The sequence below is a fragment of the Streptopelia decaocto genome (assembly GCF_964273445.1).
Source record: "Streptopelia decaocto genome assembly, chromosome: 1".
Taxonomy (NCBI): domain Eukaryota; kingdom Metazoa; phylum Chordata; class Aves; order Columbiformes; family Columbidae; genus Streptopelia; species Streptopelia decaocto.
The window spans coordinates 208256871-208283412 of record NC_138663.1 but is presented as its reverse complement, the minus strand read 5'-3'; the positions used below and the strand labels follow the sequence as shown (position 1 = coordinate 208283412).

Genomic DNA, 26542 nt, shown 5'->3' with positions numbered 1-26542 from the left:
CACTGATTTTCTTTTAATAAAAGGTTTTATAAGTTATTAAAAAAAATTATCTGCAATTTTTTGCAAAACAGCTATTAGAAATCAAAGCCACTGGATTTGAAGTTCATGGCATCCTTTACACTATAAATATCTCCAAATAAACTCGGCGAGATCCTCAACCCACTAGACCAGTTCTGCTCGAGCATCATCAGTTTTCTAAGAGGGAAAAAAGTATTAAAATAAAGCCCTTTCTGAAAGGGGGGGAAAAAATGTAATATTTCACTGAACTTAAGATACGTGAAGTAACCAGTATCCTGATATATAATTGCTAAACTGCCTTTGACATAAGACAACAGCTTAGTCTGTTAAAAGCAACAAAAAACACACCTGTAGTGGGTATATCCTGAATATCCCCAAAATTAAAGGTTACCCAGTGTCTTCCAAAAACATCAGGTTATCTCAGTAGACTGGTAATTACTGCTTTTTTCAGAATTTACTTTAAAACCCAACAGCCTCGGGTATTCTAAGCTCCCTAGAATTGATGTACAGTGACATATACTAATGAACAATGGCAGAAACATTCTCCTTTTTGCGGAGGGTCCTAAATCATCAGATCTGAACCTGCTGCCTCTGGAAGGGAGAAGAAAGAGTTGACTCTAGATAAGAGTGCGGCAGTGAGAAAACAGGAGCTGAGGGAATGTCCTGGGTTTGTTAAAAACAAGTTTCTCTTTTACTGAATTTGCCTGTCAGCTAAAGCTTCATATTAGCTGCATTTTCCTGGAGAACCAGATACATGTTTTGGGAAACATAGCAATGGAATGCAAAGTTATTGATAAGCATGGATGGACATCTCGTGAGAGGGGGAACGAGAAACAGGTGACCAAGAAACTGACCAACTGTGTATAACATCCCATTCATGTGAATACTTCATATAAAAGTGGGAGATCACAAGGATCTCGTCCTTTTTGTCCCTGTTTTCCTTATGGCCGACATCAGGAGAGGACCTTGCTAGTCGTTCCTGTGAACTGAGGCCTAGTGACAGACTGAATCCAGCTCCAGTTGGCTGCAGAGTCCAGTCCAGGACTTCGGGTGCCGGCTCTGCAGTTGCTGAGACTTTCAAGATTGGTTTTGTATATTTTGTATTATTTTCTCTATTCTTATTAGTAGCATTAGTAAAATATTTTTAATTGTTCCAACTCTCTTCTCTCTGTCCTTCTTTCCCTCCCGATCGCCTGTGCTGAGTGGGAAGGGGGAAGAGGGAGCGGCTGAAGGGAAAAGGCCGCGGAGAGTGGGTTAACAATACATCTGCTACGGTTTTATTGTCACCCCGCAATCAAAACCCTCAACAGGGAACTGTGGGGTTTTATATATCATCTTCAGTTTAAAGTTTTGTTTCTTCTATCTCACACACACATACGGAAACGTTACAGAACTTTTCAGCTCGTGTCTCCTAACAAAGAAACAGGAGCGGTGCCTGCCCTGGTAGGGACAGAGTAAAGGTCAAGCAGAGAGGAGAACCTTTTATTTCCTTTCCTGCTAAAGATTAGTTTGGTTAATCAATATGAATCTACATTAGTTTATATCAATCAGATCTCACAGGTTAGTAATTAAACTTTGTTAGATCATGGATGTTTATAGAGGCATATAAAACCTGAAAGCTGAGCGGTTATCAAATTATAGGTACAGGGACAGGTCAGCTTCTATGAAAACAGAGCTATTTCTATCCCTTAATTCCTTAATTTCTATTCTCTACTTTCCTATTCACTAATAAAAGTTTCTTCTGTCCACTTGCTTGTCTCCTAGTTGAATGTCTTTTTAGGACAATTTGCCTGTTTTATAAACATATATTCAATATATAAATAGATATAGTTGATATTTTAAAACACTAAGCAAACTAAAAGTTTACACACAGCTAGCGCTACTTTATGCAGGTTTTTAAACCCCCAAACTTGAGACAGAATGTAAGTCTTACCAATGTATTTGATGAATTGTAATCCTCCGTTGATTTATCTGAAAGAGGCAGAGAATAATGTCATTATAAATGAGTTGTAAATGCAGCAGCAATGGGGGAAGGAGAAATGGACAAGCTCCCTTTGGAAGGGGCAGGAAAAAAGGCTGCTCCCAAACCTGGGCATGACCTCCAGCTCCCAAAAACAAGGTGACACGTAGTAGATACAGGAATAGGGGGTAAAAAAATGCTGCAGAGGGCAGGGGCCCCAGATTGCTGCTGCAGGAGGGTGGCATTTCCCAGAGCAACACCTGAATGAATATCGTCCTCCATCCATATACACAAAACATTTCCAGCGGGCTAAAATCCAGCAGAGGTGTTGCAGTTTGCCCAAGACCTGCAAGATGTTTAGTCTCGGCCACCTAAACTTCCCAGAACAGCAACAGAGGACACCACGAATCATCTGGTGGGCTTGTGTATCGCTACCCAGACACACATGGCGAAGGTTTGTGCTTTTATCCCTGCCTGGAGCCTTCATAATTAAGACCAATTCTGGTGATGTGGCTCTATCCTCTTAAAAAGAACCAAAGCAGGGAGTAATAATTCAAAAGGGAAGGAGTCAGAGCTGAAAGGGAAAAGGAGCAGTAGTTGCAGGAGTCCTCCAGGAGGCAGGTAATCCATACAAAGAAAGCACAAAACCTTTGCAGATCTGGTGCTTAGAGGAATCCAGCCAGCAGTTGTCAAGCACTGAGCAGCGTATTCCTCAATCACAACGCAAAGGAACAGAGGGACTGTTCGGGTTTGTTAAAAACAAGTTTCTCTTTAAGTGAATTTGCCTGTCAGCTAAAGCTTCATATTAGCTGCATTTTCCTGGAGAACCAGACACATGTTTTGGGAAACATAGCAATGGAATGCAAAGTTATTGATAAGCATGGATGGACCTCTGGGAGAGGGGCAACGAGAAACAGGTGACCAAGAAATTGACCAACGGAGTATAACATCCCATTCACGTGAATACTTCATATAAAAGCGGGAGATCACAAGGATCTCGTTCCGTTTTTCTTATGGCCGACATTAGGAGAGGACCTTGCTAGTCGTCCCTGCGAACTGAGGCCTAGTGACAGACTGAATCCAGCTCCGGTTGGCTGCAGAGTCCAGTCCAGGACTTTGGGTGCTGGTTCTGCAGTTGCTGAGACTTTCAAGATTGGTTTTGTATATTTTGTATTATTTTCTCTATTCTTATTAGTAGCATTAGTAAAATATTTTTAATTGTTCCAACTCTCTTCTCTCTGTCCTTCTTTCCCTCCCGATTGCCTGTCTTGAGTGAGAGGGGGGAGAGGGAGGGACAAAAGGGGGAAGGGGGGGGAGGAGAGTGGGTTAACAATACGTCTGCCACGGTTTTATTGTCACCCCGCAATCAAAACCTTGACAGGGACCCCCACCTGAAGCATGCATGAAACAACATCCATACCCACCCAGGAAACTAAAATTGGTGCAAAATTTAGCTGCCTGTTTTCTCCAGGGATTTTCATCACTGTGAACCCAACACCAACACTCTGGGATCTGTCTGCCAGATGCTGGCTGTAAGCTTCAGAAAACCTATGTGTTTTGGAGGTTTAGCTGGTTGACTTGACCTCCTTTTTTGCAGCAGGAGTGCTTGAGCAGCCAGAGAATCTCACTCACATTTTCCTTGAATAGGCAGATCTACTTGTTGATTAAACAAAAGAAGCACCACATGCAGTGACCAATGGCAAATTGGACAACGCAGGTGTATGTGAAGATCACCGTGTACCTGTGAAACTCATGTACTTCTGGCTGTTTGAGATCTTTTTTGAGTTGTAAAACTCCAACACGTCCAGCACTGCCTGGGGATTCTTCTTCTGCTCCGATTTGGTGATGTTGGAAGTCTGCAGCAAACGCGCCCATTGCTCCGGCATTCCCTGGGGGGAGATGGACCTTGTTAGCTCATCGTCAGCCTAATGTGTTTCACAGCACACCCGTTGTCATAGTTCTACTGTGAGAGAAATAGGGAGAAAAGAGGAGAGGAAAGGAGAAGAAGCAGTGGATTGATACCTTCCCAGTCACCGTCTGTGGGACAAGTCACATGTTCCTTACAGGGACATGCAAGTGCCACTCCGCTCATGGGGCTCTGGGTGAGCCCCACATCCTTTGAAAACCAAAACTCGAACGACAGAAAGGAGCAGACACAGATTCTGCAGTTTATGCACAGGTATACACATATTTCATAGAATCATAGAACTATTTGGTCAGAAAAGACCCTCAAGATCATCGAGTCCAACCATCAACCTAACACTGCCAAGTCCACCATTAAGCCATGTGCCTAAGAACCTCATCTATGTGTCTGTTCAACCCCTCCAGGGATGGTGACTCCACCACTGCCCTGGGCAGCCTGTTCCAATGCCCAACCACACTTTCTGGGAAGAAATTTTTCCTAATATCCAATCTAAACTTCCCCTGGCACAACTTGAGGCCGTTTCCTCTCATCCTATTGCTTGTTACTTCAGAGAAGAAACCAAGACCCTCCTATATTTACATTTATCCAAGAAAGACTATAGAAATAGCATACACTGATTATCTAGCACAACAAACATGGAACATTCACTTGGGTCTTCCTGTAGCATCAGATTCCGTAGATAAGAGTGGTTTGGTGCCTCCTGTAACCAGAGCTGGGAAAGCAGAGATGTTAACCTCACATATGAAGCTCAGAATTTCATGTCAGGCCAAAAATAAATACATCTGGAGTACAAGAAGAGTACTGAAGAAGAGACTGGACAATGCCCTCAGACACATGGTGTGAACTGTGGGTTTGTCATATGGGAGGACAGGAGTTGGACTCGATGATCCTTGGGGGTCCCTTCCAGCTCAGGACATTCTATGATTCTACAACCTGACTTGAACCCTTCACCACCAGCAAGAGCAACAGTTTGTGTAGATGAAGTGGCAAGTGACTGGGATCTTTTATCAATAAAGTTGCTCTCCCTGTTCAAAAGGATGGCTGGATACCACTGGTATATCTGGGTTCACTTGGGTGAGATTTGCTGACAAGCAAAACACAACCGTACACATAATTCAGGTTAGGAGAGCAAAGTCCACAAAAAACAGAAGCATATTAAAGACAAGTAAAAACAGCTTGCTCACAAACAACTTCTGCTGCTGTTGAACACTATCTCATAATTAAATTAAGAATAATAATATGATGAAATACAACTCTGTCTTCATAGTATTTTACATGTCAATTAAAAAAACCCATAAAAGCATCTGACATTTAGCCTTAGGAAAGCACATGCACATTCTGTCAGAAAAGTTAAGCACAGCTGTGTGTGTTCTAAAAGCAGAACTCTAAGACTCACTTGGTGGACACAGACTATGCTGTAGACCTAACCCAGCTCTAGAAGACGAGGGGAGGGGAACAGAGGAGAGATACACCATGTTTTGTTGTCCACATCAGCCAAATAAACAGGAAAGGAAAAGTCTGCTGACAGCCTGGGCTCCTGGGATGTGCCACGTTTGACAAACAGTCTCTCAGCAGGAATTAGTGGGTAAACTCTGCGGATGTGTTTCAAAGGAGATCAAACTAGATGATGGTAATAGCCTTTCCAGCATTACTATATAAAAGATTAATGGGTCCTGGCTCCACCCTGCAACACGCCAAACCACATGTTTATCTTTTCCTCCAGATGCACTTACTGTGAATTCTCCCGTGACTGCATCAAACCCCACATGAATTGTGTGTTCAAAGTCTGAAGGGAGGGAGATCTCCGGCCGCTCCTTCTCTTTTTTTTTATTGGCTGGAAGAGACAATAATAATAATAATAATAATAATAATAATAATAATAATAATAATAATAATAATAATAATAATAATAATAAAAAAATCCATAAATCCATCAAGCATTAAAATCTCCCCAGTAGCTTCCAATTGACTTACCCAGTCACACCCCCCTTTTGCTAGTTATACGATTTCGATCCAGAGCAGACAAACAGCAAGTTATAAAACTTTGTTACCTCACTTAAGAGCAGCCGCAGCAAGTGGACAACAAAAGTCAAAGTTCTGTAGCATAGGAGGAGCATAAGACAATGAAACTGATATTTTGGGTATGTCAAGTACCAAGTGGTAGAGCTGGACTCAAGAACACAAGAGCTATTTACCTGAAAAACTCACGCAAACTTATACAGGTCGGAGCAAAAACCACTGCAGTGGGAGTATATTGGAGTCATGCAGTTTTGAACATATTATTTTATTTGTTGTCTTAAGCAACTTTTAAAAAACAGTATTATGTGGTGTTAAATATACACTCCCCTTTCACATTTAGACAGGGACAAAATTAACTACAATTAGTGCTTATAAATTGCTTCCTTCATCCTACATCCTCAAAACAGAGCTTCTAAAGAAAACCAAATATAGCATGTGTGCTTCTGCTACAAAAGCCTCTATGAGCAAAAGCATTTATATTTTCCTGCTCACAAAATCAGCTAGACATGGTTTTAATAACAAGCTTTGAAGAGATAGAGCAAGAAGGCAGGACCTGGAAGGTGAGGAGCAGAAGTCGTGTAGAAACAGGAAAGGGAATAAATCAAAGCACATGCACCCTGCGAATTTTCAAGTCAGGTCTTCAAACAAGATTATCATTCTGCCTTGGATTAAGTTCATCCATATTCATGACATTTTAAGGACTCCACCTTTCTTTTAATATTCACTGTATTCAAGAAATTGAGAAGAGTTTAAGGACAAACCATGTTCTATTCGGATTTGCTGCTGCTTGCGCTTATAAAATAAGCACAGCCAGGAGGAGGTGACTAAACCACTTCTGTTTCCCAGCTGCCACCTTCTGTATCTAAAGGCAAATAGAATTTGTTTCGTGGCTGACATTCCCCAGTGCATTTTTGGCAACGTGAATGCCATATCTCGGGTATTTCAGAAATTTGTGAAGGCGACACTCAATATTGCAATTATTTAATACGCTGCTGGTGGCCAGTTGTGTAGAGAGGGTGAGTTTGTCCCAAAGGACCAAATCTTGTTTCTTTCAGTGCCAGCTCTGGCACTGTTCTTCACATCATTACAGAGTTACGCTCGTGATTTCTGGAGCAAGAAAAGGATCAGATGCTCTATTTGGGACACAAAGATGGAACAGATTGTTTTCGGTCCCTCTTTCAAACAAAGGGGGGAAGCTGAATCACGGAAGAGCGATCAAGGGAAAGGAGGACAGAGCTGCAGTGCTGGAGGAGCCATCACAGAGCGGGGAGCAAAAAGGAGACGGAGCAGCTGCAGCGTAGCAGATGGTGAGCATCTGCAGCGCGGGGGCTGCCAAAAATAAAGGAACAAGCAGCTGCATCCAGCAGGTAGACAGAAAAAGCTGCATGCGTTAGCGGTGGACGGAGAGCAAGATGAAAAGAGATGCAGAAAGAGCCAGAAGCACCGTTTTCTGTAGTCCTGGCTAAAGGATGAATCCCTTTCTCCAAGCCAAAGAGTGAGGTGGCAGCTCTGCTCATCGCTCAGGTGAGGAGGAAAAGGGCACCTGTAGTAGCACCACGGGTGGGGATGCACACCCACACGTGGTCCAGGACAACTGCCAAAACACATTTGAGTTCATCCTTAAAAAAGCTAAAGTTGCTATCCAAAAGTCAATACACTTAGTTTTGGGTTGGGTTTTCTTTAATTATTATTTTTTTTATTTCTACAGACAGTCACACACCTAAATCCCAACAAATATCTCTGCAACCAACCATTCTGGTAACTATTCAACCACAAACTGAGATGACTGCTGACCGCTAACTTATCCAGAGCAAGAGATGTCGCTCTGAGCAAGACTCAGCTACACAGAGCAGTAAAACCAGTTCTGGAAGGACTGATTAAATAATGGAATGGCATCTGTCACATCAACACTCCAGCTCTCTGTCCATGTCCAACACGTACGTAGTTTCATTATGGCTACGCTGCAATATAGAAACAGGAGGAGATTGTTCTGCATTTATGACTTAGGATATTTTCATACCCTTGAAGCAGTTAATGTTATCCCAATTATCTCGATTTCCTGCAACCCCTTCCTACAGCATCTCAACCCTTTGCATTTTCCCTGCCTCTCAACAGCTCTTTGGGACAGCTACCACAAGCTCATGCTAAAATCACTTTGGTTTAGTGATGACCTTACAGCCAGTGAGATCATAATTGCTCTCTACACTTCTTAAAATCTGCCTGCCTGCCCCAGTCGGGGTTTTATAGCACCCAGACTGACTTCACCATCATGGGAACACACATGAAGCTAGCACACAAATTCACAGATGTTCCTCCAGCAGTCTCAGAGGACAATGAACTTTAGAAGCTTTCGATCCAAAATCTGGCAGATCTAAAAGCCTAAACATATTATACCATTAATTACATAACTGCTTTTTGTAGCAGATATTGGTGTCATAGCAAGAGATATAAGACAAGAGGAATTAGAGGTGAGCACTCCCAATCTTGCTGAACACTTAATCCGCCTCTACAGAGATTGTTATCCTTGCAATGAATCAAAAAGCTTTGAAGAATCTTAAATTTAAAAAAAAAAAAAAAAAAAGAGTAATCATATATCTCATTAAGAAGGTCTTCTTACCACCAAGTGTTTTATTCCCACAAATACCTTGCTGACTTCTCATGCAAAACCTCACATGTCTTACAAGAACCACAGGTCTACAAGAGCCAAATTCATCCCCTCAATTGGGCTCAGGGCTCATCGGTGTCCCAGGAAGCTTCAGATGTTGACAACTCTTGTTGAAAGTCACACAAGCTCTGCATCTATTTTGATAGGATCCACCAGTATTGAGTCACCATATTTTCCAAATACCGGTTTGGGGGATTAGGCTGTGACAGAGGAAATCAGGACTATAAATTACATCCTAAATTTTGCAGGCAGAGCGTGGCACTTCCAGAACAGCCTGGCAAGGGGACACAGCTCATGTGCAAACATGTATGAGACCAGGGTTTAAGCCCATGTGTCCTTTACACCACAGCTCTATTCATAAACAGGAGTGGCACAATGGAAAAGACACTTTCCAAAGCACCTTCAGCTAGAGCTGCCCTTCCCAACCAGTAAAAGATGCCCTTGAGATGTTCCCCCTTGTTGGCCTCCCCTCTGATCTGGAGCCACAAGCTCTCAACAGGTCTGTCACCTGCTCCACAGCAGGATTCCATGTGTTTGAGCTGCATCCTTTCACCACTTTTCTCATCCATCATTTGTAAAGTGCCTGTTCCCTGCACAGAGTAAAAAGCTACTGCTTTTCTGAAGGGAGTGATGGCATCAACTTCAGCAGCTTTCATGATAAGAGCAAAACAGCCAACGTCTGTATTTGCCAGCAAAATTAACTGCCAAGCACTTCAGATCTTCACAGGCTCTTCGCAACCCCAGCAGAGGTTAAACACAAATCGGTGGTTACCCTGGGTAAAGCCCCAAAGGTCATGGGCCAAGGCCAATTGTCTGAGGTTCAACAAGGCCAAGTGCCGGGTTCTGCACTTGGGTCACACCAACCCCAGGCAGCGCTACAGGCTCGGGGAAGAGCGGCTGGAAAGTTGCCAGTGGAAAAGGAGCTGGAGGTATTGGTGACAGCGGCTGAACATGAGCCAGTGTGTGGCCAGGTGGCCAAGAGGCCACCAGCATCCTGGCTGGTACCAGCACTGGTGTGGCCAGCAGGCCCAGGGCAGTGACCGTCCCTGTGCTGGGACCTGGGGAGGCCAAACCTCGAATCCTGGGGGCAGTTTTGGGCCCCTCAGCACAAGAAAGGCCTTGAGGTGCTGGAGCGAGTTGAGAGAAGGGAACGGAGCTGGGGAAGGGGCTGGAGCACAAGTGTGATGGGAGCGGCTGAGGGACCTGGGGGGTTCAGCTGGAGAACAGGAGCTGAGGGGAGACCTTCTGATCTCTGAACTGCCTGAAAGGAGCTTGGAGCCAGGGGGGGTCGGGCTCTGCTCCCCAGGAACAAGGGACAGGAGCAGAGGAAATGGCCTCAAGTTGTGCCAGTGGAGGCTGAGGTTGGATCTTGGGAAAAATTTCTTCCCCAAAGGGCTGTGTGGCACTGGAACAGGCTGCCCAGGGCAGTGGTGGAGTCACCATCCTGGAGGTTTAAAAGACACCGAGATGAGGTTCTTGAGCACATGGTTTGCAGGTGACCTTGGTAGTGTTAATGGCTGGACTCGATCTTAGAGCCAAACTAACAAATAACACCCAAATCATTTCAGGCAAGAATCACAGAGAGGTGTCTGAACACCTGGGAATTTTATCAATGTTTACGCAGCAGGAGGCACTGGGAATTTAGTTGTCATCATGAGGTTAGAAAAAGTTTTCATAAAATGAAAAAGCAACTACTCTGAAGTGAACGTGATGGTGTTAATGGTATTTCTTGCTCAATAGGAATTAGAGGATAGAAGGAACCATTTTCATTGGGCCAGGTGTATTGCAACAGAAGGCTCTGCTGGGCTTGGCTAAACAAAAATCGCTCATGTCTTGAAGCATCTGCCACATTGGCCAATCTTCAGTAAACACAAGTATCTTCAAATCAGTGGCAGTCCGCTTGCTGATTTTACCCAAATCGTTCACTTTCGCAGGTCTCCTTCAAAATCCATTTCAAACTAGCATTTCGGGTTGTATTTCTTTTACTCGCTTATAAATTCCAGGTGATTTCTTTGTTCTCTGCAACTGCTGAGCCTGGAGGTTTAAAAACCCCACTCCCTTCAACAAGCCGACACAAAAATCCTGCAACTCTTTAGGATTAATACTCACAATGGCAAGTTCTAACTGAGATTCAACAAACTTGTAACACGGAGTTCATGGGTTTCTAGACTGCAGAATCAAAAATCCAGGTTTGTAAAACAATCGAAAGTTGCTGAAGGTATCATATAATAATAATAATGAATGTTGCAATATTTTGTAGAAAATGAACCTAGATCTTGGTTATTTAAAGTGGAACTACAACTGCAATTAGACTACTTGATAAGAAAAATTAAGGAGGCAGCCTCCCTCCTGGAGCTTGGGAAGTTGAAGATACTTAGGCCTGGCTTTAGTTACGCAGTGTCCAGACACCATTGCAATCTAGACTCTATAAAAAGCTGATGTATTAGAAAGTCCAAAAAATAGGTCAGATATAAAAAGAAACCAGCACATGCTAGGAGATGGAGATTTTGTTTCTTACCTCACTTTTCAAAAGATTCATGAGAGAGTTTTTAAAATATCCTGATCTTAAAAGTCAGAATTCCATGTACAGTTCGCAGTTCCTATCTCTAGTTCCATCTGTTACAGTCTCTCTAAGAAGTGAAAATTCCTTCAGTTCACAAGAAATGTGGAAGAATTTGTATTAACGGATTATTCTTAACAGCAAGTAGACAATACCTTACCCAAACACTAGCACATAGTGACCATACAGTAACATAGGACAGGCCTGGCAGGAGATGGCTTGTTAGTCATGCTCAACTCAAATTATTTGCTGTTTAAAACAACAAAATAAGCAAAAGACCTCCCCATGATCCCCACCAAAGGAATTGCCAATGCCAGCTTTAAATGGCAAGCTTGTAACTGGTACAAAAATGTATGTTTTTCAAGACCATTAAGGCCAAGTCAGGCTGGGAAGTGGCAGAGCTAATTCCAGTATTCAGGGACACAGTTCTCATAATTTAAGAGGGAGATAAAAAAAAAAGCACAAACCAGAGTAAGCAGGATGGATTAATCATCAGAAGAAACAGATCTACAGCCAGCACGTTATGTACCCCCAAAATGACCACAACAGTTCTGCAGAAAACACACACAAAATATTTTCTAAACCCTAAACCATCACCGTGCATCAGGTGCTTAACTAAGGTCATCCAGAGCAACATTCAAACGGGAATTTTATAAGAAACTAAATACTGTACTTTTATCTCCTGGTAAAATAGATCGGAAATATCGGTCCTTCTTTTTCTTTTCTTCTGGGTTGGGAGGCAAAGGTTTTGAGCCATGGTTTAAAGTCGCAGCATCTTTGCTTCCCGATCCAATCATAGTGCTGGTATTTCTCATCGGAGGAGCAGGCGGTTTGTCTTCTGTTTCAACTCCATTGTTCGACATCTTCAGCTGGAGAGGCCGTTACTAGGAATGGGAAAAACAAAAAGAACACCTATTTATTTGTTTATTATAAATTAGAATCGCACACAGTCAAATAAACCACAGACAGGTATTTGCAGACTGGCCTGTAATGTTATATCGACACAGACCAAGTGTGACAGTGACAAATCCTACTCAAGCTCCACATTTTTTCTGTTAATAAGACTATGATCAAGCATGGAACAGGCTGCCCAAGGCAGTGGTGGAGTCACCATCCCTGGAGGGGTTTAAAAGATGCATGATGAGGTTCTCAGGGACAAGGTTTAGTGCCAGATTTAGGTTAGGGTTGGACTTGATGATCCTGAGGATCTCTTCCAACCGAAACGATTCTACAATTTGTGTTATTGATCAACAAGAACAGCCTATTTCAGGATACAGCCTTAAGCAAACCATGGAGCAGAATCATAGAATCAGTTCAGTTGGAAGAGACCCCCAAGATCATTGAGTCCAGTCATAACCTAACTCTAGCACTAAACCATGTCCCTAAGAACCTCGTCGAAACACCTTTTAAACCCCTCCAGGAATGGTGACTCCACCACGGCCCTGGGCGGCCTGTTCCAATGCTTCACAACCCTCTCCATGAAGAATTTTTTCCTAACATCCAATCTGAACCTCCGCTGGGGCAACTTGAAGTGTAGGGCAAGAGGGAAATCAGTAAACACCAGGCGCAATTCAAACTGCCGGCAAGTTGCCCGCATTTTGTTCTGTTGGTAGTGTCAAACAAAACTAGGTCCTCCAACACATACATAAACCCTTAAGCAAATAATCCCTGCTGTGCGGATTTAAAGACAGAAGCTTTGGAACAGGGTAATAGATTATTCTGCAACAACTAGCTTGTTCCACCCAAATGAGATCAGCGTTAGTCCAGACACAGCCTGGCTGCAGTTAGTTCCTTCTGGAAACTGGAATTTGCCTGCATTATGTTCACAAAAGAAAGTTGGGAGTTAACTGCTGAACAAAGACCAAAGCAGGAACAGTTTCTGTTTGGGTGGAAAAAGCAGTTCAACCGCTTTATGAATTTCACAAACAGTAAGAGAAGAAGTTTCACTCAGCGAGAATTATTGGGTGGCAGAAAGGTAAAAGTGGTTTGCACTCCACAAGTGAGAAGTCTGGTTCCAAAGCCAAATCAGTTCTGGACTCCAGGGAGCTGCTTTCCATTAGGCTGGACTCAGAGGAACCACAATGGGTCACACTCTGAACAGATCCCACAACCACATGACGGTCCTACAACCACACACCACCACCCTGCCAGTCTTCAAAGACTTCTTTGGCTGCATTAAAAGACGTGCGGCCAGCAGGTGGAGGGAGGGGATTCTGCCCCTCTGCTCCGCTCTGGTGAGACCCCCCCTGCAGTGCTGGTCCAGCTCTGGGTCCTCAGCACAGGACACACATGGACCTGCTGGAGAGGGGCCAGAGGAGCCACAGAAATGATGCAAGGCTGAAACAGCTCTGCTGGGAGGACAGGCTGAGAGAGTTGTGGCGCTCAGCTGGAGAAGAGGAGCTCTGGGGAGACCTTTTTGTGGCCTTTCTGAACTTAAAAGGGGCTCATAAGAAAGATGGGGACAGACTTTTGAGCAGGGCCTGTTGCGATAGGACAAGGGGTGATGGTTTTAAACTACAAGAAGGGAGATTCAGGCCAGACATGAGGAAGAGATGTTTTTTTTACAATGAAGGTGGTGAAACACTGTCCCAGGTTGGCCAGAGAGGCAGTGGATGAACCATCCCTGGAGACATCCCAGACCAGGCTGGACGGGGCTCTGAGCAACCTGAGCTGGTGAAGATGTCCCTGCTCATGGCAGGGGTGGCACTGGATGAGCTTGGAAGGTCCCTCCCAACCCAAACTATTCTATGATTCTTTGGCCAGGCTACTGCTGCTCAGCACTAGCTGGGAAGATTTGCACCCCAGGCACGCTACTCTCACAGCTGCAGGGAGTTAAGAAAGGCCAATGCTGCCCACAGCTTTCTGAAGGCACCCAGCTGCAACACGTTAGACTTTGCTGAAAGCAGAAGTTCCCCCCACCTACCAAGTTGTAGCTGGTCTGCAGCTCCACCTTCTCCCCCACTTACTTGGTTCCTGGTTTCTTCACACTTGCTTTTAAACAGGAGGGCTGGCAGTATTGCACAGCCCTAAGGCTTTGGACGAGTCTTCGCACACAGGGAGCTTTGTAAGCAGTTTGACCCCAGCCCCGCTTCCTCCCAACACAACTGTGCAATGGCATTTTAAATGACAGACTAGCATTTGGGGTGTTGATTTTAACAGTGGGATAGTTTGGGGGTTTGGGAGGGGTGGGGGGAAATGAGCTGTGCATTTGTCTGGGTGTGTTCTGGCACGTGCCCTGTGCATCTCCCATCACTCGTGCTTCATGCCATTCTCCAGTATAAAACAGAGCAGAACGAAGCGACAGCTGGAGCGCCAGCCGGCAAGTGGTGCAAGCGACTGTTCTCCTTGTCTAAGCAGTGGAAAGTCTAAACTAAAACCCAACTGGTCAATTTGGCAGCCGCTGCTGCGCACGTATCCTGCCCAACATGAAGATATCGAGGCCTCACTGATGGACTTTGCATATCATAGCGTTGGTGGTTGGTATTGAACCAGCACAACTAAAGCGTTGGAAACGGCATAAGCCGAAGTGCCACATTTTGCGTTGCGTTTGTCTTTATTTAACTGTGAGAAAGCAAATTTCTGGGAAGGTGTCAGGAATACGCTGCAAAAAGGGAAGGAGAAGGAAAATGAGCGTCAGCAGCTCTGTGCCTGCAGGAGCGGGCACCACATTGGTGCTGTAACGCCCTGGTTTACACCACAGGGGGTTGAATAAAGGTGAATCCAAAGATCATCCCACCGAGCAGACCTCTTGGAGCTGCAGGAGGAGGAGATTGTCTCATTGCTGGGTCCCTCTTCCACCAAGGGAGGTGAGTAGGTAAGAATCGGTGCTTGTTACCTGCTGTCACAGGCATGAGATGAAGCGGGGGACAGAGTAATGGTTACTGTATTGGGGAATGGATGCAACATCAGAGAGAAGTTGAGTACAAGAGAACAGAGCGGCATGTGGCTCCAGGATGGAGAAAAATAAGTGAGAAGAGGAGGAAAACCGCCCGGATTACACATAGAGGTTGGCCGAGTGCTGGGGGAAGGAAAAAGAACATAAACAAAAAAAAAAAGACTATGAAAACATAAGAAAAACCTCTGGATGTCAAGCATCCTCACTCTGTTTCACCAGTGCAAAACCCCAAGGCCATCTGCTCACAGTTTCTTCAAATAAAGAGGGTATTTCAAAATCCCTCAGTCGGAAAGGATAGAGCACAAGTGAATTACTGTTTTACCTCAGGGCTAGAAGCACTGGCACTACAAGCTCTTGTTTATCTTACGTTATTCCCTGAATGAGCAAGTAACTGCTGAGAAGTTAGAAGTTGAACAAACAATATTGTTTTACACTTATTTGATAACTGCAACTTCCATGTGGGCAAAGCCTACAGTTCACCCTTTCCTTTCTTCTCCATCGCTCGAGCCCCCAGACCTTCCTCCTCCTCAAGGTCTTCTGTTTGGAGTTACAAGAGCTATTTAATCTGTTTGGAGATGGGGGACAAGATAAATTTTTCAACACACAAAACTGAGAGACTAGTTCTGCGGAAGTTATACCCTCTAACAGCAACACTATCATAGAGGGTGCTGAAAAGCCCTTTTCTATTCCATCACAGAATGTCGGGGATTGGAAGGGACCTCGAAAGCTCATCCAGTCCAATCCCCCCGCCAGAGCAGGAACACCCAGATGAGGTTACACAGGAAGGTGTCCAGGTGGGTTGGAATGTCTGCAGAGAAGGAGACTCCACAAACTCCCTGGGCAGCCTGGGCCAGGCTCTGTCACTCTCACTGAGAAGTTTCTTCTCAAATTTAAGTGGAACCTCTTGTGTTCCAGTTTGAACCCATTGCCCCTTGTCCTGTCATTCGTTGTCACTAAGAAGAGCCTGGCTCCATCCTCCTGACACTCACCCTTTATATATCTGGAAACATTCATGAGATCACCCCTCAGTCTCCTCTTCTCCAGCTCCAGAGCCCCAGCTCCCTCAGCCTTTCCTCACACGGGAGATGCTCCACTTCCTTCAGCATCTTTGTTGCCCTGCGCTGGACTCTCTCCAGCAGTTCCCTGTCCTGCTGGAACTGAGGGGCCACAACTGGACACAATATTCCAGATGTGGTCTCCCCAGGGCAGAGTAAAGGGGGAGGAGAACCTCTCTCGACCACCATATTTAAAGGGAAAACCAAAAGCCTGCTTATATGAGTCCTCCCACTGTGACACAGAGACATAGTCTATCCTCAAACTCAACATCAATATACTTTAAACTCGTGTTGCCTTCAGAGTATGCGGATGAAACCCTGTCCTGACAGAATTCCACCCACCTCTCCAGGGCTTTACGGCAGAGCTGAGCCCCCAGAGCACAAAGCAACAGCAAGGGGTCATATGCGGCCGTCTCCCTCACCGTAGCCTTGTTGACTGTGCAAATTCTCTTCTTCCTAAAATAATCTCCTGCCGATTCACACATAAGAAGGCTTTAAACAAACCCCCCTTGTGCAGGGCCTGCTCAGGTTCAGCAATCACTGGGCTTCACCAGCCGGCATAACATCAGCGCTACGACACTGGAGTGAGTCACTCTGCTCAGCGCGATCCATCCCGACAGGAATGCAAAGCGTCACCGGACCCAGTTACTCCCTTTTTCGCACCAGCACGACTCTGCTCTGCAGAGATATTCATCTTATGTTTCCACGGGATGATTAAGCAAACAGTGAAAGCAAGGAAACAGCACATGAACTTTTCAACTGCAGTCAGATGAGGGAATATGTTTTAGCTGCAGACACAATTATTCTCAACAACTATATATATATTAAAATACCAGCACTCAAACCAAAGCCCACAGACACCACTAGGAGGGCATAGCCATGATGTAGGACTATTATTTCTGCAGCCGTTTGGGAGTACTGAAAGTTCGGATTGTTTCAGCACACAGTACTTATGAAAATACAAGTTTTATTACACACCGCAACCTATGACTGCCATAAGACAAGTTAAAGAGCCCTTCAAATTCTCCCTGTCCTTCCCCAGCAACTTTTGAAGCTCATTAGCTAAATCAGATTACCTCAGCCTCAGCAGAGTCCAACAGCAGACCCGACCAACTCTCCTTTCATACCTAGAAAACACTTGTGCAGGCAGGAAGAAGTGACAGGCAACCACACACGAGGGGACAAGAGACTCAGGAACCCACCTGTCAGCTCAAGACAGAGCAAATTGAGACGCTGAACAGAACACGGCGCCCGCAGGTGCCAACAGCAGCATCCCAGAGTACAGACACACAAAGATCCACACAGGTCTGCTCAGCTGTGTTAGATATTAAAAGGCTCAAAATAGTGAAGTTTATACCTGTAGCTTCCCTGTAATACAGACACAAGCTCATGAGCAGTTCATCAAGCAGAGCAGGATCCCAACATATGTGGAGCCTTCTGGCACTACTGTGTGTACCACACACACACAAAAAAATAATAAAAAAAGAACAAATATCCTCTATTTATGTCATTTTTCCTTCTGGTAAACTGCATCATTTCAAACCTGACGCTCCACATTGAACTATAAGGTTCTAATGAGCTGGTTGTGTTTTCTTTGCTTTCCGTTGTAAGACAGGCAGATGACTGATTGCTAAAACAGAAAGCAATTAAAAACTCGGAGGAGCTGAAACCTACGCTACAATAGATGCCATGAAGATAACTACGTCCAACGCATACTAATTGCTGGAGCCAACATGAAAACTCATAAAAGAGCCATCTATAATTCATGCAGTCTGGCAAGACAGTAGCTGTAAGTTACTCGCTACAACTTACAGATGAATAAACTATATTAAACAAGAGATGGGGGAGGGAGATGCTCAGTGGCTGTTCCTCCCTCTCTGCCTCCTACCAAAAGGAAATATCATGTTTTTCCAATATGCTATTCTTCTGTTGTTGCCAGCATGAGGAAAGGGTGCCTTGCCCACAAAAGAGTCTTTGCCTTTAATTGAGTTGATCCTGATTAGAAAAAGCATTTTACCACTGCGCCGGTATCCCGGCAGCCTCCCACCCCATGGCTGGAGTGAAAATCTCCTTTTCACAGAATCACAGACTGTCAGGGATTGGAAGGGACCTGGAAAGCTCATCCAGTGCAATCCCCCCATGGAGCAGGAACACCCAGATGAGGTTACACAGGAAGGTGTCCAGGCGGGTTGGAATGTCTGCAGAGAAGGAGACTCCACAACCTCCTGGGCAGCCTGGGCCAGGCTCTGGCACCCTCACTGGGAAGAAGTTTCTTCTCAAATTTAAGTGGAACCTCTTGTGTTCCAGTTTGAACCCACTACCCCTTGCCCTATCATTGGTTGTCATCAAGAAGAGCCTGGCTCCATCCTCCTGACACTCACCCTTTAGATATCTGTAAACTTCAATGAGGTCACCCCTCAGTCTCCTCTTCTCCAGCTCCAGAGCCCCAGCTCCCTCAGCCTTTCCTCACACGGGAGATGCTCCACTCCCTTCAGCATCTTTGTTGCCCTGCGCTGGACTCTCTCCAGCAGTTCCCTGTCCTGCTGGAACTGAGGGGCCACAACTGGACACAATATTCCAGGTGTGGTCTCACCAGGGCAGAGTAGAGGGGCAGGAGAACCTCTCTGACCTACTGACCACCCCCCTTCTCATCCGCCCCAGGTGCCATTGGCCTTCCTGGCCACAAGGGCCCAGTGCTGGCTCATGCTCATCCTGCTGTCCCCAGGACCCCCAGGTCCCTTTCCCCTATGCTGCTCTCTAATAGGTCATTCCCCAACTTTACTGTGCTGGTGGGAAGGAGCAGGAGCTGTCCCCTGCTCTGCTCAAACACATTGCGAGCAGCAGACTCTGTCCCCGTGTGCGCCACTTTCATCCAAATCCCAGCAGAAAACTCACAGCAGTTTACCAGCTGGGTTTCGACACAGGATGAAGAGTCACTCATTCGTTTTGTTTCCTTATATCTTTGCATTGGATTAGGTCTCAAATACAGCGTTGCATTGAAGGAAAGGCACATCACACGTGTCCCACCTGAACAAGAGGCAAGATGTGTCCTTTTCCTCCACCTGGCAGCGGATGGAACTTGGGACACAGGCTGTCACAGAAAAGGGCAGCAGCAATTCACGCACCCTGGGGGAGGACAGACCGATTGTCACATTTAGAAACGATTTTAAAAAGCAAACTGTAGCATCTAGCTGTCTCCCCAGCCAGTGACTGCACATCTGAGTGCTGTGCAAGTGTGCCAATTAAACAAAAAAAATAGTCAAGGTCCATCAATGCATCAGCCCAGATGCGACATTTACATGTGAATTTTAAAAAGCTACAAATTGTCATGAAGTTCTAATAAATAATTACAAAACCGCAGTGTTTGCTCATCTATCTTTAAAATCTACCTGCGAGACTGCTGCAAGTGCTACCAACACCTAGAGATGCAGACAAAATCACTAAATTAAATGAAATCATGATTAAAACACTAAAAATAAGTACATGTTTAGAAGAGGACGCATCCGCCGCTGCAGCCAGAGCGGGTGGGTGTGCGGAGCGGGGGACACGCTCGTGGCAGATGGCCAGATGCTGGTTCCAGTCCCGCTCTGCTGCCGGCGTCATTTCCATAGTGCCAGACACAAAGGATGAGCGACCAGCTACAAGCTGAGGAATGCCGGAAGACTCCATGGCTTGGAATTTTAAAAGCTGAAAGACCGGAGGGTCCTTTTTAAAAAAATAGGCTTTAATTCAACCCCAACTGCTTGGGCCAAACACAAGAACTGCTGGGGGGGGATTCCCTAGCGTGTATTTTGCAGGAGGTGATGGACGCCACTGCAGTGGGCACTAATTCTGGGCAGGAGAGCTGTGAAATCCCCTCTACTCTGCCCTGGGGAGACCACACCTGGAATATTGTGTCCAGTTGTGGCCCCTCAGTTCCAGCAGGACAGGGAACTGCTGGAGAGAGTCCAGCGCAGGGCAACAAAGATGCTGAAGGGAGTGGAGCATCTCCCGTGTGAGGAAAGGCTGAGGGAGCTGGGGCTCTGGAGCTGGAGAAGAGAAGACTGAGGGGTGACCTCATTAATGTTTCCAGATATCTAAAGGGTGAGTGTCAGGAGGATGGAGCCAGGCTCTTCTCGGTGACAACCAATGATAGGACAAGGGGTAATAGGTTCAAACTGGAACACAAAAGGTTCCACTTAAATTTGAGAAGAAACTTGTTCCTGGTGAGGGTGGCAGAGCCTGGCCCAGGCTGCCCAGGGAGGTTGTGGAGTCTCCTTCTCTGCAGACATTCCAACCCGCCTGGACACCTTCCTGTGTAACCTCATCTGGGTGTTCCTGCTCCATGGGGGGATTGCACTGGATGAGCTTTCCAGGTCCCTTCCAATCCCTGACATTCTGGGATTCTGTGAAATCTCTTCCTGGGCAGATATACGTGCTGAGCCATCGTGCTGCACAGATACACTCCTAAAGAAGAACAGACTAATTATAACTGCTCGATTCCTAGCAACCGAGCAGAGTTCTCCGTTTGCTCAAGTTCAAGAAGCTTCTTTCTGTTTTAAATAATCAAGGCCCAGCTTTTGCCAGGCTCCACGGCGCGGGCCCACTCGTGACCCCGGTGACACTAACCCAGACACACGGAGGGTTTCAGTAGCACTTGGGCAGGTCAAGCCCTTTCCACCACATTAGGCTTGAATCCAAAACTGCAGAGGCAATGCTGGCTCAATTTGCCACGCTTCAACTTCGCTTTGGTTGTTTTCATGAATACCCAGCGGTGTCAAACAATAATTACTTTGCAGTCAATGTCAGTTATGCCCAAGTACCTGGAGTACAGGATGATTTCCCTTTAGCACTTGGGTCGCTCATGGTTTTGGAGCTGCAGAGAGCAGCTCCAGCTGTTCGCATCCCCCAGCAGCTGCCTGCTGGTTTTGACCGAGCGTTTACCCCATTCTAACAGCGCTTTTAAACAGCCCAAGAGAAATAAATGGCATCCATATTAAAAAAAAAAAAAAATCCACACTGAGACAGAAGGAACCAAGAGTATCATTTTTAAAACTTCTCAGCCTACAAATCATCCTCCTTATTTCCTCACTTCCAGAAGTGCCGTCTCCCCTCCCGCAGCTACGTGCCCGAACAAGCAAGTTCGCCGTTGCAGATGTCAGCATGGGCTGCATTTTCCAGCGCCGTACAGAGCAGCCTTGGCTCTGGTTCCACTTTTGCTCGCAGGAAGGCAAAGCTTCAACCGCACGAGTCGAAGTAGTGGCTGGAGTCGGAGCTTGCTAAGCAGGGTGGGAAAAATAAAGGTCTCTTGTGTTAAAGCAAACCAAAAGCCCATATAAGCAGGTTTCCTGGAGGAAATCTGTGTTCCGGAGGAAATGACTAAATGCAGCATAAAGCAAATATGTGAACACACAGTTAAAAACACCCTTGCTACTCTGCACCTAAGCCACTTGGCTCTAAGTCCGAACTGCACATTAGCAGCCACAGCAACTGAAAGCAGCGAATCATTAATCAGCTTTCCATTCAAAAGTTTCCAATCCAGAAGATGAACACAGAGCCTGTGCTCAGAATTAAGCCCCGCTACTTCAAATAATTCCTTGTACAATCTATTCATGTTTTAAATATATATAGTTTATCCACAAAAAGATAACATTTACACACACATCTTGTTAAATGCAAAGATTTGACATTTGCCATTTAGCAATGGGGGTGGGAGGAAGATGTCAGAAAACTAGAACATCGTCAGGTCAGGTCAACAACATCCCACGCGCACAGAGGACACCATAATGCAGCGGTTGGCAAAAATCCACGGTATGTAAATAGCAGAAAGTTTGCATTAACCTGCAAAAGGTGAGTTTTTCTGAGGGGAAAAGACGTCAAGACAGAGACCTGCAAAGAGGAAAGGGACCTGGGGGTCCTGGGGACAGCAGGATGAGCATGAGCCAGCACTGGGCCCTTGTGGCCAGGAAGCCAATGGTACCTGGGGTGGATGAGAAGGGGGGTGGTCAGTAGGTCAGAGAGGTTCTCCTGCCCCTCTACTCTGCCCTGGGGAGACCACACCTGGAATATTGTGTCCAGTTGTGGCCCCTCAGTTCCAGCAGGACAGGGAACTGCTGGAGAGAGTCCAGCGCAGGGCAACAAAGATGCTGAAGGGAGTGGAGCATCTCCCGTGTGAGGAAAGGCTGAGGGAGCTGGGGCTCTGGAGCTGGAGAAGAGGAGACTGAGGGGTGACCTCATTAATGTTTACAGATATATAAAGGGTGAGTGTCAGGAGGATGGAGCCAGGCTCTTCTCGGTGACAACCAATGATAGGACAAGGGTAATGGGTCCAAACTGGAACATAAGAGGTTCCACTTAAATTTGAGAAGAAACTTCTTCATGGTGAGGGTGGCAGAGCCTGGACCAGGCTGCCCAGGGAGGTTGTGGAGTCTCCTTCTCTGCAGACATTCCAACCCGCCTGGACACCTTCCTGTGTAACCTCATCTGGGTGTTCCTGCTCCATGGGGGGATTGCACTGGATGAGCTTTCCAGGTCCCTTCCAATCCCTGACATTCTGTGATTCTGTGAGGAAACTGATGTTCTTAAGAGTAAACCGCTGGGAAACTAAAGAGAAAGAAGACAACGCGCAAGAGCATCGTTATCAGACGAAGATATCCAAGATCCTCAATTAGGCTGAGGGGGAAATGCCACAACAGTTCAGCGCTAATTCCACTGAATAAAAGCAAATATAAGAACATCACTTATTATAGTAGCAGGCCCATTTTAAGGCACTAGGTAATTAGGATTAAGAGTTAATAACAGGACCAGAAATAATAGGCAAGGTTTTCCGCATCATCTTTGTGCAAGTCTTCCTGGGACATGGATCTTCTTATCCTGTGTTCTTGCTACAGTTACCTCAGCAGCTTTAAGTAGGACACGTGGATCTTCACTGCTACCTATTTAAACCTCATTCTCTCTCATGAACCAGCAGCATCAGCTGCAGCCACAAAACCCGACCCAGCGGAGACCGATCGAGCTCCCTGTCAGCATCGGCAGCAAGAAACTTGCTTCTTTCAATCCAGTTCCCACTGGGTGAGTGTCTCTACCGTAAAATTAGCAACAATACGAACTGTGAATTCAGCAGAATTTGGATTTCACTGATGGATGGCCTGCCAGTACGCATGTTTTATTCATCTCGAGACTGCTTTGTCAGGTTGGTTGCATCTCCCCTCTGTACTTAAAATGTTAAAAATCATTTTATGGTCGCTATTGAGCAGCCAAGAAGCTCTATAGACAGTGTTGTACCTTTTCCAAGTGCAGCCAAAGCTCACCAGATTTACGAAATGAAGACAATAACCAAAGTGATGTTCCAGGAAGCTATATGAGTCCAGGCCTTTGGTATAATATTCCCTCCCATCACTGTAAGTCACCTTGCTGAAGTCACACAGCTCCTTCCCATGAAGGTCATCAGCATGTGAATCAGCCTCCCCACGAGAGCACAGCATGCAGCAGATCAAGACACAGAGTTTTCTGATCATCTTCCTTGATTCTAATAGTTAAGATTCAAGGACGTTACCTACCAACACACTCAGGTAGAGGTTCCTGCTACTTACCTATAACCCTAAAGCTTCCCAAATGCTCAGGCACTCAAACCAATTCCCATCTCAGCATCCACCCCACTCTCTCTCCTATTGTAAATCCAAGGCAAGAGAGTGTAAAATGAGATATTTTAAATTCTGTAGCTAGCGCTACAATTTCACCTCTCACCTCCACAGTAACAGCTGTTTGCTCTAAAACTCAAGATACAAACAGGGCCGTCAGTTTTGGAAACAGCTATTTCACAGCACACAAGAAATCTCAGCATTTGTGCCTGAGCACGCCCAGGAGGAACATGTGGGGCTGCACTTCCCAAACCAATTTCATCCCATCCACATTATGGCATTTACACACTGCCTCACTCAAGTCCTGCCTCACTCCAGTCCTGCCTCCCTTTTTACCGAAGCTCATGTTTATACACCTGCGCGGCACAACCTGCACGAACTCCCCCTTTCCTGTTCTTACACCCCCCTCACAGAGGGATGTGGGGAAGGGAAATATGCTGGTTGTGGGAAAAGAGAACCTGGAAATCAATCCAGAACACAGAATCATGGAATGGCTTGGGTTGGAAGGGACCTTCCAAGCTCATCCAGTGCCACCCCTGCCATGAGCAGGGACATCTTCACCAGCTCAGGTTGCTCAGAGCCCCGTCCAGCCTGGCCTGGGATGTCTCCAGGGATGGTTCATCCACCACCTCTCTGGCCAACCTGGGACAGGCTCTCACCACCCTCAGGAGCAACAACTGCTCTTATCCAGCCCGAGTCTCCCCTCTTTTAGGCTTACGTGACCTGTCTCCTTTGCAAGTATAAGGTTCCTTCTTCTATTCTTTCTTTCTAGTCATTTCCTTTGAGCTGAATTTCCCTCCGTTCCTGGTTATTCTCATACTCCTCGTATTTGCAGGTGTTGATTCACAGCCTCCCAAGATATGCACATTTGGCTGCTTTTGTTTTTCAAAAGAGTCACTTCAGGCTGGAAATAACTTTGTGAACACTCTTCAATGTATATCTAGTTTTATCTGAGGAGCTTCAATATTCTATTTTAAGTAAAGCCGCAAAGTTGCATTAGTTTCTGTTGCTTGATTAAAATATTATAAAACAGACACCCAAATTTATGGCCTGCCATTGTCCAAAGTCCCTTCTAGCTTTAAAAGTAGAAGCTGGATTTCAGATTAATATACATTCTTTAAACTTCTAACATGGTTTGAATTTACATCCCCATAGGCGAAGCCTCCCCTGAGGGTTTCAATCCTTAATAAAATTAAAAACCCACAAAAACTTCATGCTTTTGTTGTGATCAAGCTGAACAAAGATACCTCAAATAGAAGTGGTGAAACCCCAAATCGCAACTTCTTGAAATGGGCTCTCAAAAAGCAGACCTGAGCAAATCAGCCCACGAGTCTGTCATTTTAATATCTTATCAGCAGATGGTTTCTGTCTCAGATCTGAGATGATGTGCTGTCTCCAGTCCCTGCTCCGCTGGCCCCCAACCTTTTCTCCCCCACAGAGCATCTCTATCCCGGCTATTTCCTTGGAGATTCATTAACTGCTCCTTCCTCAAAGCCTGAGATTATTGGCATTTTTCTCAGACTACATGTCTAAGTGTTTGAAAGACCTGTCAGGACAGAGAAACAAATAAATACAGAAAAATATCAATTCATCATCCTCTCTGTTACGACACCACAGGTAAAGAGAAGCCCTAAGTTTTGGCTAATGTCTTAAAGGCTGTTTTTCTATCTCGCATGCCTGTATATCATTTACATATCATTTCACACTCTCTCAATGTCAGCATCCTCAGAGGGAGGCCGTGAATTAGAATATTAATATCTCTAATTTAGGAGGCAATTAGACCAATAACAACAAACCAGAGCTGAATGTATGCTCGGAACAATCTAGTTAGAATTCTATTTTAATGAAAAATCAGTCACATAATCCTATTATCCCAAGGATTGCTTTAGGCGCAGTTCCAATCCAGCACATCTTTTTTTAATCTTTTAGTTCCGTACCCATAAAGTGATTAAATAAAACAGTGTAAACTACTAGAATGGTCCTTTCTGCACAGCACGTTCCTCTCCCAATTGGAGAGCTCACGAAGATAAAGAAATAACTGTTCCGATGTCAGTCAGCCACTTCCTAAGATGTTTAAAAAAAACAACAAAAAAACCCAAAAAACCAAACCAGAATTGAAAATTAATAAAATAAAAGCAGCATATATCATAGGCCAAGAAATATGGTTTTCACATAATTTGGTATTACACACTGCCTAGTTACTTCCATAAGTGTGCACACACCAGATCTCATTTCTACTAACTGGAATCCATATTAATTTAAACAAATACATAAACCACCACCCCCACCCCCCCACCCCCCAAGAGGTATATGGTCTTGGTTTTGTTAAAAAACAAGTTTCTCTTTTAGTGAATTTGCCTGTCAGCTAAAGCTTCATATTAGCTGCATTTTCCTGGAGAACCAGATACATGTTTTGGGAAACATAGCAATGGAATGTGAAGTTATTGATAAGCACAGATTCACATCTCATGAGAGGGGCAACGAGAAACAGGTGACCAAGAAACTGACCAACTGTGTATAACATCCCATTCACGTGAATACTTCATATAAAAGTGGGAGATCACGAGGATCTCGTCCCTTTTGTCCCTTTTTTCCTTATGGCCGACATCAGGAGAGGACCTTGCTAGTCGTCCCTGCGAACTGAGGCCTAGTGACAGTCTGAATCCAGCTCCAGTTGGCTGCAGAGTCCAGTCCAGGACTTCGGGTGCCAGCTCTGCAGTTGCTGGGACTTTCAAGATTGGTTTTGTATATTTTGTGTTATTTTCTCTATTCTTATTAGTAGCATTAGTAAAACATTTTAAATTGTTCCAACTCTCTTCTCTCTGTC

General features: G+C 45.3%; 1 protein-coding gene across 7 annotated transcripts in view; it reads right to left on the bottom strand.

Annotated features, from left to right (window-relative positions):
• The window catches only part of PAK1 (p21 (RAC1) activated kinase 1), an 82092-nt gene that overhangs the window by 23334 nt on the left and 32216 nt on the right, over positions 1–26542 (bottom strand). For 5 of the 7 annotated variants that reach the window (XM_082067976.1, XM_082067980.1, XM_082067982.1 and 2 more), the window contains 4 exons: positions 11820–12030; positions 5636–5736; positions 3720–3867; positions 1952–1989 (listed from right to left, as the gene is read on the bottom strand). In XM_082067976.1, coding sequence (XP_081924102.1) covers positions 1952–1989; positions 3720–3867; positions 5636–5736; positions 11820–12009 — 477 coding nt within the window. In that variant the 5' untranslated portion in view covers positions 12010–12030. Of the gene's footprint in view, positions 1–1951; positions 1990–3719; positions 3868–5635; positions 5737–11819; positions 12031–19123; positions 19223–26542 lie in introns of all 7 variants that reach the window. The other 2 variants (XM_082067978.1, XM_082067979.1) reach the window with 1 other exon arrangement.